Consider the following 17157-nt stretch of genomic DNA (forward strand, 5'->3'; position numbering starts at 1 on the left):
TCACGTCTCAGAACTAGCTGCAGCGGCGGCGAAGGAGGCGTCTTTGTCGGAGTCATCGGGATCTTTGGCCGGATCGGATTTGTCGATTGAGGAGCGGAGTTTGTCGAGGAAAGGCTTGAAGGCGATCTCTATCGCTAACCATCCAAAAGCCAAAGCTGCAACCACAACGGTCGCCTGTTTCGCTCCCGAAGCTTTTCCCATCGCTTTGTGTCGTCTCTTTCGCTTGTCGGTGGACTGTATCGAAGACTGCACAAGGTAAAGCTGTGCGCTAAGGTGTGCTTGTTTAGGTTGACTCAAATGGGCCGGTTTGGGCTTGTTACTGGACAAAGTAACTAAGAAGTAATAAACGCAAACGAAAACGAAGACGCGACAAAATATTTTTCCCAATATTTTATGATTTATAGTTTTGATCAAAAAAGAAAAAAAAACAAGTTTTAAATTTTCTTACCATACATATTGGGAATTTTATAGTACCCACATAAAGTCCCAATATTCTTATTTTTATATTTTGTAGTTTATGAATATTATATAAATTTCTAATTTATGTTTTCAGTTTTATATTTCAGTTTTTCTCTTGTTTTACTTGATTTTAAAAATCCCCTTTCAAAACTCAATATTTTGTTTTCTTAAGAAATCAAATTAATGATAAAAAATTATTATTTTATATGTTGTGATCTATATTAATGATAATATAATTGTTTGACTAATTTTTAAAAAATGTTTTGTTTTGATTCAGTTTTTTCTTGTTGCTTCAATATTTGTTCGTTCACTCCAAAATAAAGACTATGTACAATAACTATTGAGTGGTTGGACAAAACTATTATATCCCAACATAACAAAATCATATGTTAGAAACTACTACCACTAAAGAATATTTGAAATAGACAGCCAACGACGAATTCAAATTTCCTCTTTAATTGTCTTCAGCAACTAAACACAATAAATTAATATTCTAAAATCTTTGTTTTTGGGTAAAATATTTCTCTTCCATAATATACATACATCGTGTTCATTGTTAAATCCGTTTTCTTAGAAATTATTGTCTGGATTTTCTCTTTCACTATTCAGTTATAAGTTTGTCAAACTAACCGATTCAATACAAAAAAAAATCATCAATAAATTGCAACAATAATAAAAGAAAATAAATGAGGTTGATGAAATTTGACAAATTTAGCACAAAAGAATATAGGGTACTCGACGTGGTATGGTTAACCCAATATATAATGGTTTAGTTAAATAAATGTTTTAGTTTGATCTCCGAAAAAGTCTTATACAACTCAATTGTTGATTTTTGGAATAGAATGATGTATGTGTATTCCATTAATTTTTAAATAAATTCAACATTTGATATAAATGAAATGAAATATTTATTCAATTAGTTCCATACGAAAATAGATAAAATATAAATAAAATCATTATATAATAAATTTGGTTATAAATGGAATGAGTTCTATTTCCTTTTATATTGTATTCTATTCTTATGGTTTCACTTATTTTAATCACCAGTTCCTTATTATTTTACATGTTACTAGTTGAATTAACAGACGATGGCGGCTCCTAGGGTTTTGGCGACAAAAAAAGTGATTTTGTCTCTACGCAATCCACCGTCAACCACGGAAAAAGATAGAGATCCAAGCTTGATCGAGGAACAAAGGAGACTACAACACTCTTTGTCTGCCTCCCTTCTAGTGGATCTACGTCTTCTTCTCTCTAACTATTGCTAAGTCTTTTTTCTTCAACCTTCAGACGCAAGTAACGCGTGTGCTGTGTGTTCTCTTTTTCTCTCTAGCTATTGCTAAGTCTCTGTGGCTCCGAAATTGTTATAGTTCCGAAGCCTACTACCGAATCTCGTGTGTGGTTCCTGCTGTAGTTTCTCGCTAAGGATATAGAAGATCTGTGCTTGTCTTCGCAAGTTTTTAGATACCAGCATGAGTAATCCAAATAACAAGATCTCTCGTGGGGGAAGTTCCAACCAGACAAATGGGAATACGGATCTGGAGAATACGATTATCAGAATCCCAGAGTGTGACATGTCGGAGATGGCAGAACGGTTCAAGCTCACCCTTATTGGACGGGTTCTACATCATGGAGGTAGAAGTATTGAAGCTCTGATCTCCCAACTGCCCCGACCTCGGATTTGGAACGTGGAAGGAAGAGTACGAGGAAGGAACCTAGGGAATGGACGTTTTCAGTTTGATTTTGACAATGAACGTGATCTTCAAGCAGTGCTAAACAGGAGGCCTTGTCACTTCAATTACTGGAGTTTTGCTCTCGAGAGATGGGAGCCTTTCACAAGGGAAGACTTCCCAAACACAATCCCCTTCTGGGTGCAAGTTACGGGTGTTCCTGTACACTTTTGGAATGATGGTACTTTTACGGCAATATCAAAAGTGCTAGGAACTAAGATGGCAATAGATGCCACAAGTGCCCGAATTCAAGTTTCTGTCAACATTGACAAGCCACTCCAATTTGAAGGGCAAATGGGTTTTCCAAATGGAGATATTGGAAACGTGACCTTCTTCTATGTGGGGTTTCACAGGTATTGCTTCACTTGTAAAAGAATTTCTCATGATGAGAATAGTTGTCCAGAGTTAACAGAGGAGCAGAGGGAACAAAAGCGCCTACAGAGATTAGCCGCAAATAACTCCGGACCTCACCTACAGTTAACAGCTTCTGCTCATGGACATGAACGTCAGTATGGAAACAAGAGGCCGAGATCACCCTCCCTGGATCAATACAGGAAGTCTCCACCTCGCAAGATACAATCAAATGCAACCCATGACAAGATAAGGAGTTACAGTACACACAAAGAGGCAAGAGGTTTGGACCCTAACCGATCAAACAAACCACACTATCAAGATAACTCTTACCGAAGGAATAAACAATCCCAAACACCAGCTCGCCGTGAGGTATGGAGCCGTTTGGATAATGGACATCACCCACCTACTCCCTCAAGGCGCCATGGAAATTTTGATCTCAGAGATAACCTTCATCACAGGGGTGGGGATCAGAGGCACGACTCTGCTACTCTAGCACGAACCTCCAACCAAAACAGAGGATCAACTGATTCTCGCCAAGAATGGCGACCAAGAGAAACAAGAGAGACACGATCCTACACCAGCAATCGCAATGGAGGTTCTAGAAATGATCGGGTCTTTGTGCCCAGAGAGAGAAATCACAGCAGTTCTGTGACACCAAGAACAGAACAGGAAGCTTCAGATTCTCAAAGAACCATTTCAGAGCATCCAAGTAATCTTGCGATCACAGGGGCCCAAAGGAGTGGACACTTGATAGTCCATAAGAACGAGACGGAGGATGAAAAACGCAGACGCCTCAAGGGCAAAGCGATCATGACTTATCCAGAGAACGCTCCAGTGTCTAAGGAGAAGGACGGAACACACTTGGCTACCCCTATTAACAGGAACATCATCACTATCAGGGAACCATCAGAGATATCACCTTCCCTTCAGAGAACGCGTACCAGACAAACAGAGGAGAGGGTACAGAGTGAACAGAATCAAGCCATTGATGGAGATACTAATGCAAAGGATGATGTGCCTCTGGAAGATGAACTGCTAGATGAAGAACAAGCAAATCAGATGGCATGGACTAGAGAGGACGAAGCTGAAGTTGACAGGCTTGCCTCCGAATTTGATGATGTGGTGATGGACGAAGATACGATGGATAATGATGACTTATTGGGGAACGAACCAGGATTTGATGAGGAAAAGATTGATGCTATTTCACAGCTTTCTCCAATGCGTATCCAGAACGAAACGGATGAGGCAGAAGGTACCAATCACCAGAAAAGCGATCACCAGAAAAGTGGTCAAGGTGCAAACGTTAGAAAACACGCTGCAACGTCAAGGAGTGCTCCGGAACCGGTTTCACAGACGATGATGGTCGACAAAGAGACTGCAAAAAAGAAACCGACAAGCACTCCAGAAGTTAAGGGAGCTCGGGCTTCCAAGAAGCTATCCGCGCACAGGGGACGAGCATCTCCAAAGAAGACCAGAGGAGCGAGCATTCCCTCAAGGTCTATTCCTCAAAAGATCCCTCGATATGAGGTGTATCCTTCTGCTAATAGCAAGAAACTTTCCTCTCTTTCAGGTTCGGTGGTGTCCCAGAAACCACCCAGTAAGAAGATATGAACATCATTTCCTGGAACTGTCAAGGGGCCGGAGCCTACTTGACCAAGCAGCATCTCCGGGAACTTCATCGTTTTTTTGCACCTTCTTTTCTTTTTTTATCTGAAACAAAAAATTCTTTCTCTTTTATGCAAGACTTACAGCTTTCTTATGGTTATAATAAATTGTTCACCGTGGAACCGGAAGGTCGAAGCGGTGGACTAGCTCTTTTTTATTTGGATGGTTTCGATGTCAAGATTATTTATTCTGATAAGCGTATGATAGATGTGGAAGCGACGATCGAGGGACACAAGACGTTCTTGACATTTGTTTATGGTGATCCGGTCATTGAGTGCCGCGAATATGTATGGGAACGACTTACCCGTAAGAGCCTAGGAAGGACAGGAGCGTGGCTCATGATAGGGGACTTCAACGAGATAAAGAACAACGGGGAAAAAAAGGGTGGACGGAAGCGACAAGAAACTTCGTTTATCCCCTTTAGGACGATGTTGGCAAATTGTGGCATGATCGAGTTCCCATATAAAGGAAACCCGATGTCGTGGGTGGGTTTTAGAAGCTCGGGGAAGGTACAATGTAGGCTTGATAGGGCTGTTGGTAATGAAGAGTGGCACCACCTCTTCTCCCACACAAATGTGGAGTACCTTAAGCTTTGGGGTTCAGATCATCGGCCAGTAATGGCTAGGATCCAGTCGCGAGAAGTAAGGGTACAACGGAACTTCAAGTTCGATAAGAGATGGTTATGTAAAGATGGACTTGAAGATGCCATAAAACGTGGCTGGGGCATAACGTCTAGCAAGGAACCTAATGAGCTGCACTTTAAAATTCGAAATGTCAGACGTGCCATTGCAAAATGGAAAAAGGCAAACCCGACAAACTCGGCGAAAAGGATTGAAGATATAAAAGCCCTGCTGGAACAAGCTCAGACAGAGGACGGCTATACAAGTGAAGAAGTTTTGAATCTAAAGTGGAACCTCTGCTCGGCTTATAGAGAAGAAGAGCTGTATTGGAAACAAAAGAGTAGGGTGCTCTGGTTACAAGAAGGTGACCGCAATACTAAGTTTTTCCATGCAGCTACCAAGCAACGAAGAGGCAGGAACCGCATCATCAAGCTAAGGAATCCAGCAGGCGGATGGGTGGAAGACGAAGTAGGTATTGAACGTGTAGCGACTACATATTTTCAAAATCTCTTTACCACCTCCTCTCCGGGTGATCCCGAGGAGGCACTCCGGTATATTACCGTGCAAGTATCACCTGACATGAATACATCACTTACGAGACCGGTGCTTGACTCTGAGATCTTAAAGGCCATAGATGACATAAACCCAGAGAAAGCACCCGGACCAGATGGTATGACAGGTACTTTTTACCAAGCTTTTGAAGGCATTGTCGCAGAAGATGTGATCAACACAGTAAAGGATTTCTTCAACTCAGAGTCTTTTGATAGCCGCCTGAATCAGACTAACATTTGTTTGATACCAAAGACGGACCGACCAAAGGAGATGGCAGAATTTAGACCGATAAGCTTATGTAATGTTAGCTATAAGATCATCTCGAAAATCCTTTGTGGGAGGCTAAAGAGATTTCTCCCGAAACTAATCTCGGAGACACAATCGGCCTTTGTGGCAAAAAGATTAATTTCCGACAATATACTGGTCGCGCAGGAAATCTTCCACGCAATGAGGACAAACCCGATATGCAAGGCAAAATATGTAGCCATCAAGACAGATATGAGCAAAGCATATGATCGAGTGGAATGGAACTTTTTAGAGGCTCTAATGATAAAGATGGGATTCTCAAGGAAATGGGTAGCATGGATAAAATGGTGTATATCATCGGTATCATATCAGGTCTTAATAAATGGAGAAGCCAAGGGTGACATTCAGCCCTCGAGAGGACTCCGGCAAGGAGATCCGTTATCACCATTCCTATTCATCATCCTGACAGAAGCCCTTATATCTCAGATCAAAGGTGCGGAGGCAGAAGGGAGATTAACGGGACTTAAGATCGCACAAGCAAGCCCAGCAGTTTCCCACCTACTCTTTGCAGACGACAGCCTCTTCTTCTGTAAAGCCGATATCCAGCAATGTGCTGAGCTGATGAAAATCATCAATAATTATGGTCTGGTATCAGGACAGCAACTGAACACGACCAAGTCTTCTATCCTATTTGGGAATAAAGTGCCTACAGAAACAAAACAGGCTATCAAAGCAACCGTCGGAATCCAGCGAGAAGGTGGAATGGGAACCTATTTGGGTCTCCCAGAAAAAATCTGTGGATCAAAAAGACAGGTTTTTGCGTTTATAAGGGACCGTTTAAATAACCGGATCAATTCTTGGAACGCTAAGTTTCTGACAAAGGGAGGGAAAGAGATTCTTATCAAGTCAGTGGCTCAAGCTCTACCCACATATGTCATGTCTTGTTTCCTACTGCCCCAAGATGTTCTAAATAAGTTAAAGAGTGCCATAGCTAAATTCTGGTGGAGTACTAAAGCGAACAACAAAGGGCTTCACTGGATAGCTTGGGATAAAATCTGAAAACCAACTGATAAGGGCGGTTTAGGTTTTAGAGATTTGAAGAATTTTAATCTCGCATTACTTGCGAAGCAACTATGGCGCTTGCTACACTATCCAGATTCCCTACTGGCCAGGGTGCTCAAGGGGAGATACTTTAGATATACGAACCCTTTGGAGATAAGTAGCTCAAACAACCCCTCGTATGGGTGGCGAAGCATGTTAGCAGCCAGGGAACTCTTGAAAAAGGGGCTGCGACGTACGATTGGTTCAGGCTACAATACACGAATATGGTTTGACCAATGGATACCGACAAAGACGCCAAGACTGCTCAGAGATAATGGTGCATGGAAGGACCCTAAAATGTATGTTAATCAGCTTATTGATCATAGTACAGGCGAGTGGAAGATGAACTTGATTCGCAACTTGTGCGATCCGGCTGATGCAAACCTCATCGCGGGTACACGCCCTAGTCGTCACCTCAAACCTGACGGCTTCTGCTGGGTCCATATCAAGTCAGGTTTATACACAGTCAAATCAGGCTATGATATAGCATCTCTGGCTCAAGAGGAAGGTACTGAGCAGCAGGTCCTAGAGCCAAGCATTAATCCTTTATTGGATAAGGTGTGGAAGCTGAGAGCCCCCAGGAAAATTAAACATTTTCTATGGCAATGTCTAACAGGTTGCGTTGCGGTATGTAACCGTCTAGTGGAACGCCATTGTGGAAACGAGAGGGCATGCCCTAGGTGTGGAGGAGATGAGGAAACCATAAACCATCTCCTCTTCGAATGTCCTCCTGCGATACAGACATGGGCTTTATCGGATATACCGATAGTTCCGGGACAGTTCCCGTGTAAATCACTTTTTTGCGAATTTTGATTTCCTTATCCTCCGAGCGGCAACAAAAGGCGTCTCAACACAGAGATTAGCCAAGTTCCCATGGATTATATGGTATCTATGGAAGGCAAGGAATGACAAGCTATTCAATGGAGTAGAGATAACGCCGCCGGATACTCTTCAGAGGGCAACGCAAGAGTGTGATGAATGGTGTGTTGCACAGGAAGTCGTGAAGAAAGGAAAGGCGAGGGAACGTGATACGGCAGTTCGCCGAGAGGAGACGATGGGGTTGCATAGACCGAGATGTCAAGTGGATGCATCTTGGGCAACCAACCAGGCTACTTTCGGTGGGGGTTTTGTTATTGATCAGGAAGATGGAAGCTCGATATCGGGCTTCTTTGGGAGAAACCAAGTCCTCTCTCCCTTCCATGCAGAGTTCCATTCTCTACTATGGGCAATGGGTAAGTCTCTCCAGATGGGGCATCAATCTATGCATTTCGAATCGGATAGCCTGCAAATGGTTAAACTGATCGAAGAAGAAGAGTTCTGGTCATCTTTGGCTTCAGAATTGGATGATTTTTATCATCTGCGTTCTTTGTTTACTTTGTTTTCTCTATCTTTTATTCATCGTGACTTAAACTCTCGTGCTGATTTACTTGCTAAAGGAGCTCGACTGAGAGTCTCTGAATTCTCCCATGTAAACACTTTGGTTCCTTCGGGTTTAGCTCAGACTAACCCACTCGGACCAGTTTAATGAATTATGGAGTTCGCCGCCAAAAAAAAAAAAAATACTAGTTGAATTAACATTACAAACACTTCCAATTTCGACCTGTTCCAATTTCAACCCCGCGTTATAAGTGGGGGACTTTTCAACTTAATTATAAATTAAAGTGTAACAAACACAATCTATCAAAAGATTTATTTATTTATTTCAAATTTATTCAAAACCAAAATTTCTTGTATCAGAGGAGAAACTTCAAACCAACCAGCCAGCCATGAACGATCTTCTCTCCCGCTCTTTCAAACGCTCCGTAGCCGACGGCTCATCGCCTCCTCACTCCCACAGTATCGAGATGCCAAAGGCTAAGCACTCAGGCGGGAACAACCTCGACAAGTTCTTCCTCGACGTGGAGGAGGTGAACAGTGATCTGAAAGAGCTCGATCGCCTCTGCCACAGCCTCCAAGTGAGCCACGACAAGAGCAAGACGCTCCATAACGCTAAGGCGGTCAAGGAGCTGAAGGACAAGATGGACTCTGATGTCTCTAAGGCGCTCAAAACGGCTAAGCGCGTGAAAGGAAACCTCCAGGCGCTGGACCGTGCGAATGAAGCGAACCGGAGTTTACCGGAAAGCGGACCGGGTTCATCTTCTGACCGGCAGAGGATGGCCGTGGTTAACGGGTTGAGGAAGAAGCTGAAAGATGCGATGGATCATTTTACGAGAGTGAGAGAGACGATCTCGGCAGAGTACCGAGACACAATTCGCCGGTTGTACTTCACCGTCACCGGCGAAAATCCCGACGAGGATACCGTCGATCACCTAATCTCTACAGGTGATCATTTCCTCAGAATTGTTTTTTACTTATTTTTTGAGTTATTTCAAATTTCAAACAGCAAGAAAATAGCAAAAGATTGTTAATCAAGAAAAATAGCAAACGATTTAGTTTTGGTTCGGTTCGGTTCGGTCTAGATATCCACAATATTTTATGATAGAATCTGTTCAGGTTATTGTGTGTTTTCAGTTTTCAGTTCAGTTCCAATTCAGTCCAAATATCCACAATATTTAAAAATAAAACCGTGACAAATTTTGGTTCAGTACGGTTAGGTGTTTTGATTTTGGTTGATTTGTCCATACCTAATTGTAGGGTTTATAAACATGATATTAATGAGATATATATTGAAATGACAAATATTGCAGGAGAAAGTGAAACGTTTATGCAGAAAGCTATACAAGAACAAGGCCGGGGTAGGATTTTGGACACCATAAACGAGATACAAGAGAGGCATGACGCAGTGAAAGACATTGAGAAGAGTTTGAACGAGCTGCATCAGGTGTTTCTTGACATGGCTGTCTTGGTTCAGAACCAGGGCGAACAGCTGGACACCATTGAAGACAGCCTCAAAAGAACCAATACGATTATCCGGTCTGGTGCAGACCAGCTTGTTAAGGCGCGGTTCTATCAGAAGAACACGCGTAAATGGACTTGCTACGCCGTTTTGATATTGATCATTATTGTGGTCTTGGTTGTGTTGTTTACGGTTAAACCGTGGAAAAACAATGGTGGTGGAGGAGGAGGTTCTAACCGTCAACCCACTCCGGTGCAAGCTCAGCCACCTCCATCTCAGGCTCGACGTCTACTTCGTTAAATTTTGTTCCTTTTTAGTTCTCTTGGTCTATGCGCCTCTGATTTGGAGATTTGACTATTTATCTTTTTCAGTAATGTTTTTGATTGGTTCAAGTCCTTGTGTGTATATATCTCATGCGAGGAGTCCATAAATTATTTACATTCTATAAATAACGTGATAACGAAATTTATCGCGAAATGTACACATTTTGTTATGCTTGTTTCCACAAGAAAATCACATTCTGAAACAATCAATAAGGATTAAGGAGGGTTATTTATCACTTCCGAAACATGTGTTAAAAAAAAGAAAAGAAAAGAATGTGTTAAGTTTGAATGTGTATATTGATGTAAACAAACTCAACGATCAATACAAGTACTCCGATTACAAACGAAATAGCAAAGTAATGAGAATCTCAATCTATCGATCTCGATTCTCAACTCACGATCTCTCACTATGAGAATCGCCTCAAGTCTAAGACTCTCTCTGCTATTTTCTGATCACAACGGATAAAGCGTACAAATGCATAACAGAAAGAATATAAAGTCAAAGAACCATAACTGCCAAAGACTCTAAATGACTCCAAGAACATATGCTTCTCCAAGAGATCGAATCGCTTCTCCCAAGCCTCCATTCGCGAAAACGATTCGTCAATCTTCTTCGACATCTGCTCTCCCGAAGAAGCTAGCTGCTTATACGAATCATTGAAGACCGTTAGCTCGTTATGGATGTCTTCGATCGACTGGTCCATCTCGTCCATCTTCAACTTCGCTGCAGCTTGCGCCATGGCTATGATCGATCCGTTCACAAGCGCACCAGTTGTTAAGTTTGAATGTGTATATTGATGTAAACAAACTCAACGATCAATACAAGTACTCCGATTACAAACGAAATAGCAAAGTAATGAGAATCTCAATCTATCGATCTCGATTCTCAACTCACGATCTCTCACTATGAGAATCGCCTCAAGTCTAAGACTCTCTCTGCTATTTTCTGATCACAACGGATAAAGCGTACAAATGCATAACAGAAAGAATATAAAGTCAAAGAACCATAACTGTCAAAGACTCTAAATAACTCCAAGTCTTTGCTTCTTCATTTAACTTCTTCCTCTCAGAAGTCTCTCCCGCTTGCATGACTCTTTTCCCTTGCCTCTTCTTCAAATAATACACCTGTAAGGGTGTATCAGAATGTCACGTAGAGGTTTATTGCGCTAGGCACATTCTCTCTGTTTCTTGGCTCACGATGTAGTGCAAGATTAGACATAGCCGTTAACTTCACATGTCAGTTGAGTCATTTCTGCAAATACTTTGTCCCTCTGATCAAGTTATGTTCTGACCACATGAGAACTGGTCGAATTCAAACAGATGGGATGTTCAAGGGAATTTACAATGGAAAGAGCTGTCATCTCCCGGACATTTCCGCCGTCTTGAGCCGAGCTTGGTGCGCCGGAGTTGATAGGATCATAGTTGAGCCACTCTTATCGATTGTTCTTTTTAAGATAAGAAATGGTAAGAGTATGGATGATTCAAATTAGAAAATTACCGCTAATCTCCTGTTTCCTTAACCATGAGACAAACTAGCAGAAGCCATGACCAAAAATATGCACTTCTCTGGGATAGAAAGATCTTATATTACACCATTTAGTGGTGGAACATGCATTTCTTAATAAGATTACAGCGCTAATCTCCTGTTGTTTATCTCATATATCATCTTCTTCTTTAGCCTCAGTAGAGTACAACAACATAAAGTCATAACTCATAAAAACTTTCATTTTCTAGCCCTCGGAAGAATCTACTTTGCTTTTGCCGCTTCATGTACTAATGTTCGAAAGCACCTCACTGCTCCCTACACTACCCTCTTCAGTCACTCCTTCTGCAACAGAAGACCGAGGCTCCGTAGTAGCTCTCTCCGAAGCCAAGTTCAGCCTCAGCGCTCGTCCTTCAACTTCCTAAGAACCAAACTAAAACTAGTAAGTCTCAAACCCAAATCAACACAGATTCATCCTAGAAGAAGTAAAAGCCTTACCACACCATTCATAGCACTCAGAGCAGACTGAAGATCTTCTTCCGACTCAAAAGACACGAAACCAAACCCCCTAGACCTCCCACTGTTCCTTTCGTAGATAACTTTAGCACCAAGCACACCAGGCTGATCTCCAAACGCATCTTTAAGACCCTGCGAGGTTAGATTCCAACCAAGGTTTCCCGCATAGATCTTGTGAGGACTGTCAACATAACTCCGGTTACTATCACGAATCTTAGTCCTCATCACTTCTCTCTCTCCGCCTCTAGGCACCTCCGGGAAGTTCACTTTCACCGTCCGACCACCGATTTGCTACATTAATAAGCACAAGAGATGAGAAAACATTACATGATCATAACAGAAGACGAAAAAGATGGGAACTTTACGGAGCTGTTGAACATCTGAATCGCTTCCTTAGCTTCTTCAATGGTTCCCATGGTCACGAACCCAAACCCTCTGCTTCTGTCAGTGACTTTATCGTACACAATCTGCAACAAAAGGTCAAAACTTTATACACACTCTTGCAATAAAGCTCAACACTTTGGAAAACAATCTGACGAACCTGAACATCGACGACGTTACCAGCTTCTCCGAAGAGTTGGGAGAGCTCAGAAGAAGTGATTGTGTAAGGTAAGTTCCCAACGTACAGCCTCCCTTCCTCAACGCTCGCTTGCGTAGTAGTCTGTGTCCCATCTGCGTCTTCTTCGCCTTCTTCTTCGTTTTCTTCTTCGTCCTCTTCGTCTTCTTCTTCGGATGACGGCGGGATTTCGTCTTCGGCGGCGCAGAGGAGGCGGTGGCGACGGGTATTTGGATGGAGGAACAGAGGAGTAGGGCATTTGGCGACGAGTTTGAAGGGTTTTGGTGTGATGCGATACAAGAGTTTGAAATTTGAGTGGGAGGAGAATAACGGGTTAGAGGTAGCGGCGGAGGAAACGGTGGCTGCGGCGGAAACCGCCACGAGGGAGGGGCAATAAGCCGAAGACATATTTTCTAGAGGGGACTGTGAGACTATAGGAAGAGGAGGAGGGGATAAGAGATATTTTCTTATTGACCAAAAAATAATATATAACTAGAGGAGGAGGGGATTTATCTTTTGATTCACATATTTTATATACATGTTGTATATTATTTAAGATTTATAATATAAAAAAGTTAAAATGATCCGGAACCAAAAAAAGTCGATCCGGAAAAAAAAATCAAATACCTACTTAGATCTAAATGTTGAGAACTCGAAGAACTCATACCTGAAATGAACATATTTATACCCGATCCAGTGAGCTAAATTTCAAACATAATATCTTTTGTTATATTATTAATTTATTTTTGGGTTGGGGAGATTTACTATTTATTCGGAAGATTTTTGGCTAATTTAATGGTATACATTCGTAGGTTTCTTTTTTTCTGAACATGAAAAAATAAATTTAGGTATTGATTAAATTTATCTTATATAACAAATTGCTGCTATAAATATTTTTTATAAAAACTAATTTGTAACAGTAATATCATTTTTGTTATAAATTAGTATATCATGGTTTATAGGTTCAAAGTATAGAGTTAATCGTCTACATAGTATTGCTAATATTGATAGAGGCAAGTGAATGAATACATATAATATATTGTATTATTAATAATCTGTCGTATAGTATTATATGTTAGTAGATGTATTATTAATAATCTATCTTATAGTATAATATGCTAGTGGATGTATCTACCTTATAGTAAAATATATGCAATATAAGGAAACATGCGTAGTGGACATAATAATAAGGTAAGAAGTGAAAACTATGGTAATGGTTGATATTAATTATTTATAAAAAGGCATGTCTAATAATCTATCTTATTAAAATAGGAACATTACAACTTTTTCTAGGTGGATTTTTAAAAATGGACTTCATATATTTAAATTAAATGTCTCATTCTTTATATATAATACATATCATAGTCTAATTTTGCATTGATGTATTTCTTTAAATACAGTTCTTCTTTTTGTCCATATTCCATATATGATTTTACATTTATTACATGTCGATTTAAATAAGATATATACTAAGAATACTAAAAATATTAATCGTTCTATAGTTACCCTATACAATTCATTTTAAATTGATTAGTATACTTTCATTGGTCATATTAATTTTATTAGTACGAATAACATTAGGTAGATAAGTCATAGACACATACATAAAGATATGACTATTCTTATAACTACGTTGGGCCTAATCTACTTTTTAAAACAAATAACACATAACTTCATATATTGTTTAGAATATAGTAATATTGTATAGTATTATACTTATACAATAATACTAAAAACAAACCAAACTGAAATATAATATATATCGAAAATGCTTTAAACCATTACACACAAAATATATTAAACCTCAGAGATAAAATTCACTTTGAAATTACGTAATAATTATTTTAAAAAATTAAATTTCGTAATGTACAAAAAACATAAGTTTTATATAAAATTTTGTGTTACAATAAAAAGACACAACTCGCGCTTGCAAAGTGTTATTTTTACATACGAAAGACAGTTTTGATATTATTCTTTAAACACAAAATTGAATTATACAAACTCGATACTACATAAAACTAAACAATATAGAATACATTTTAAAAATAAAACCTGTGCGGGTGTGCATATGTTTATATAATATATAAATATATTATGTTACACATATTTTCATATAAATAATATCCCAATGTAAGTTTTGTATGATAAATGTTGAAAATACAAAATATATAGCACTATATATTTTAAATAATATAGAAAAAAATCTACTTTACGTTATCATAAAATTTAAAAATCAAATTTAGTAATTAAACACATTGCTTATTTAAACACATTAGTACACATTGTTGTTTATCAAAATTTTATATTACTACACATTGCGATCATGTATAACATTTAGTAAAAACAAAGATAACAAAAAAAATTGACTCCCGCTCGGTCGAGCGGGTCATGATCTAGTAAGTAGATTAATATAGCATTAATTACATAAGGTCCAACTTTAAAATCCACCTAGAAAAATTGTAATGTTTCCGTTTTAATTAGATAGATATTTGTATTTTCTTCTATATGAATTTTACTAAAATCTAAGCAAATTCTACTATTTTTATTTGATTTGGCTGGTGTTATTGTATTTAGGGTTAGTATGGGGTATAAAACTATAATATTTTTAGTATTTGTGATTTATTTTGTATATTAAAAATATTTAATTCTTTATTAATATGATTTTTGTTTAAATATGTAGATATTTACGAATATTTATAAATAATTGCAGATATTTTATCTATTTTGATTAATATAAATAATATAGAGAAAACTGTCATAAATTTGCTTTTACAAATATTTTCACATGATAAAATTAAAAGGTAAAGAAAGAACGAAAGTGTATGTTTCGTAAATTTTAAAACTAGTTAAAAAGGAAAAGATAAAATTTAAGAAAAAATGTAATTGTCATTATTTTTATTTTGTTTTCTTGATTTAATTTTTTATAATTAATAATATGAATAGAATTTAATAAATATTATGTAAACAGCTTGACCTGTGATTTGACCTGTGAAAGGTCCTATGAAAAATCCAATAAGAAGTTCAACAATTAAAAAGAGTAAACAGCTTAACATGTGTTAAAATGTAAAATGTGTATGTACGTAGCAAACACAAAAAAATATCAAAAGTTCCAATCATGGAAAAGAGAACCATGAAGCTGAAAGTCTGTCTGAGCTTACTCACATCAGAATCTGAGTGTGTGATTGTTGACAAGAGTGAGCGGCTCTCTAATGACCCTCGAAACTTGAATAACAAAAACAATTAGACACTACACATAACCATATACATCTTTCATGGCATGGAGAGTAAAAAAAAAGAAATATCACCATTTCATTCTCTTCCACACGAGTAAGCGTTCCATTGATTCTCCTGAGGAATAGTCTAACTGAAAGTTTATCTCCAAAAACTAACCTCTATTGAAAACCATCTGTACAAATCAAATCAAGTCATAACGAGTTACATGAATCCTTGTAAACTCACAATCACACACACAAAAGAATCTGAATCGTTATCTCTTATACAAGTCATAACGCTAGCTAAATTCTTACTACAAATCGAGCACAAAACAAGAGAATCACAATTTCATTTACGGTCGGCATACTAACTACTAAAACATCGCTTAGAAATACTGATGTTAACTACTTCGGCGACACTGTAGAGATGCGGAATTTGTGCAGGCAATTTTTTCGAATGACAGTAAGAACATCATTTATTTGGAAACCTAATTTTATTGTGTTTAATATCTAATTGTTTTATTCAATCGTTTCGTTTCCCCTAAACAATAAGCCTTCTAGCTTTTGGCAGTCTAGAAGATTATGTTTCATTAATCCTTTTACCAAGAGCTTGCACACTATATTTATGTTGATTAATCAGAAACCTCATCAAAGCACATAGCAGTGTCTTTAATAACAAAGTTGACGAGGATACACTTTTTCAAGTGGGATATGAAATGAAAACAACCACCAAGTTTTTGACACCTAAAGACACATTTTCACATTTCAATTACAGTATAAGACACTTGTCACTGGAGACATACTTTCTTATGTAGAAAAGACTTCTATGACCTTTAGGCTTTTTTTTCTTCACATGAGTCTCTCTCCTCTTATTATTTCACTTTATATTTTTTCTTATTCCACTTTATGTTTTCATTTATTTTTATCTCAAATTCTAAAATATATTAAACAAAAATATATATCATAATAAATTATATATAAACTTCTCTATTTTTAAGATCCATTTTCATATATATATATATATATATATATATATTAACATGTAAACAAAATTAAATGTGGATGTAAACACCAAAACGTGGATAGTAAAACTATAGATTAGTCGTGGACATGAACATCTTAACACTAAAATCACTGGTTGATACCTTTAAAACATTATTCTTCGCCATATTCTCCAGAAAAAAAAAATCCACATAACTACATTTCCACCATTATTCCCACCGTCGATGGCACCACCACGATCTGAGTTATGGTTCTAACTCACTAAAGATCTCATCTTTAGAATCGTTGTACACCGATTTGCTGGAAACTCTCCCGTGATCACATCCAATCCAACTCATATCCCCATTTATACCATCCATATTTTTGTGTCCACGTTTTCAATAATCCACATTTATATTTCTACATTTTCACTAATCCACATTTTTCATTTTTATTTTACTATTCATCCATATATTTTGCATACGTGCCAAATTTCTTTAACATTTCAAATTTGTAATAGTATAAA

At 38.3% G+C, this 17157-nt stretch overlaps 2 protein-coding genes across 2 annotated transcripts; one reads left to right on the top strand and one right to left on the bottom strand.

The window, feature by feature from the left end:
* Positions 1-8449: 8449 nt before the first annotated feature.
* On the top strand, positions 8450-10053 carry LOC108852486 (syntaxin-122-like). The gene is made up of 2 exons (XM_018625991.2): positions 8450-9046; positions 9412-10053. The coding sequence occupies exons 1-2, from the start codon at positions 8491-8493 to the stop codon at positions 9858-9860; spliced, it is 1005 nt and encodes a 334-aa protein (XP_018481493.1). The 5' UTR covers positions 8450-8490; the 3' UTR covers positions 9861-10053.
* A 1375-nt stretch (positions 10054-11428) lies between these two features.
* On the bottom strand, positions 11429-12900 carry LOC108849197 (RNA-binding protein CP33, chloroplastic). The gene is made up of 4 exons (XM_018622722.2): positions 12424-12900; positions 12248-12349; positions 11865-12173; positions 11429-11787 (listed from the first exon to the last, which is right to left on the bottom strand). Exons 1-4 carry the CDS (start codon positions 12844-12846, stop codon positions 11650-11652), a joined length of 972 nt encoding a protein of 323 aa, XP_018478224.1. The 5' UTR covers positions 12847-12900; the 3' UTR covers positions 11429-11649.
* Between the last annotated feature and the right edge of the window lie 4257 nt (positions 12901-17157).

Source organism: Raphanus sativus, chromosome 4 (genome assembly GCF_000801105.2).
Source record: "Raphanus sativus cultivar WK10039 chromosome 4, ASM80110v3, whole genome shotgun sequence".
Taxonomy (NCBI): Eukaryota; Viridiplantae; Streptophyta; class Magnoliopsida; order Brassicales; family Brassicaceae; genus Raphanus; species Raphanus sativus.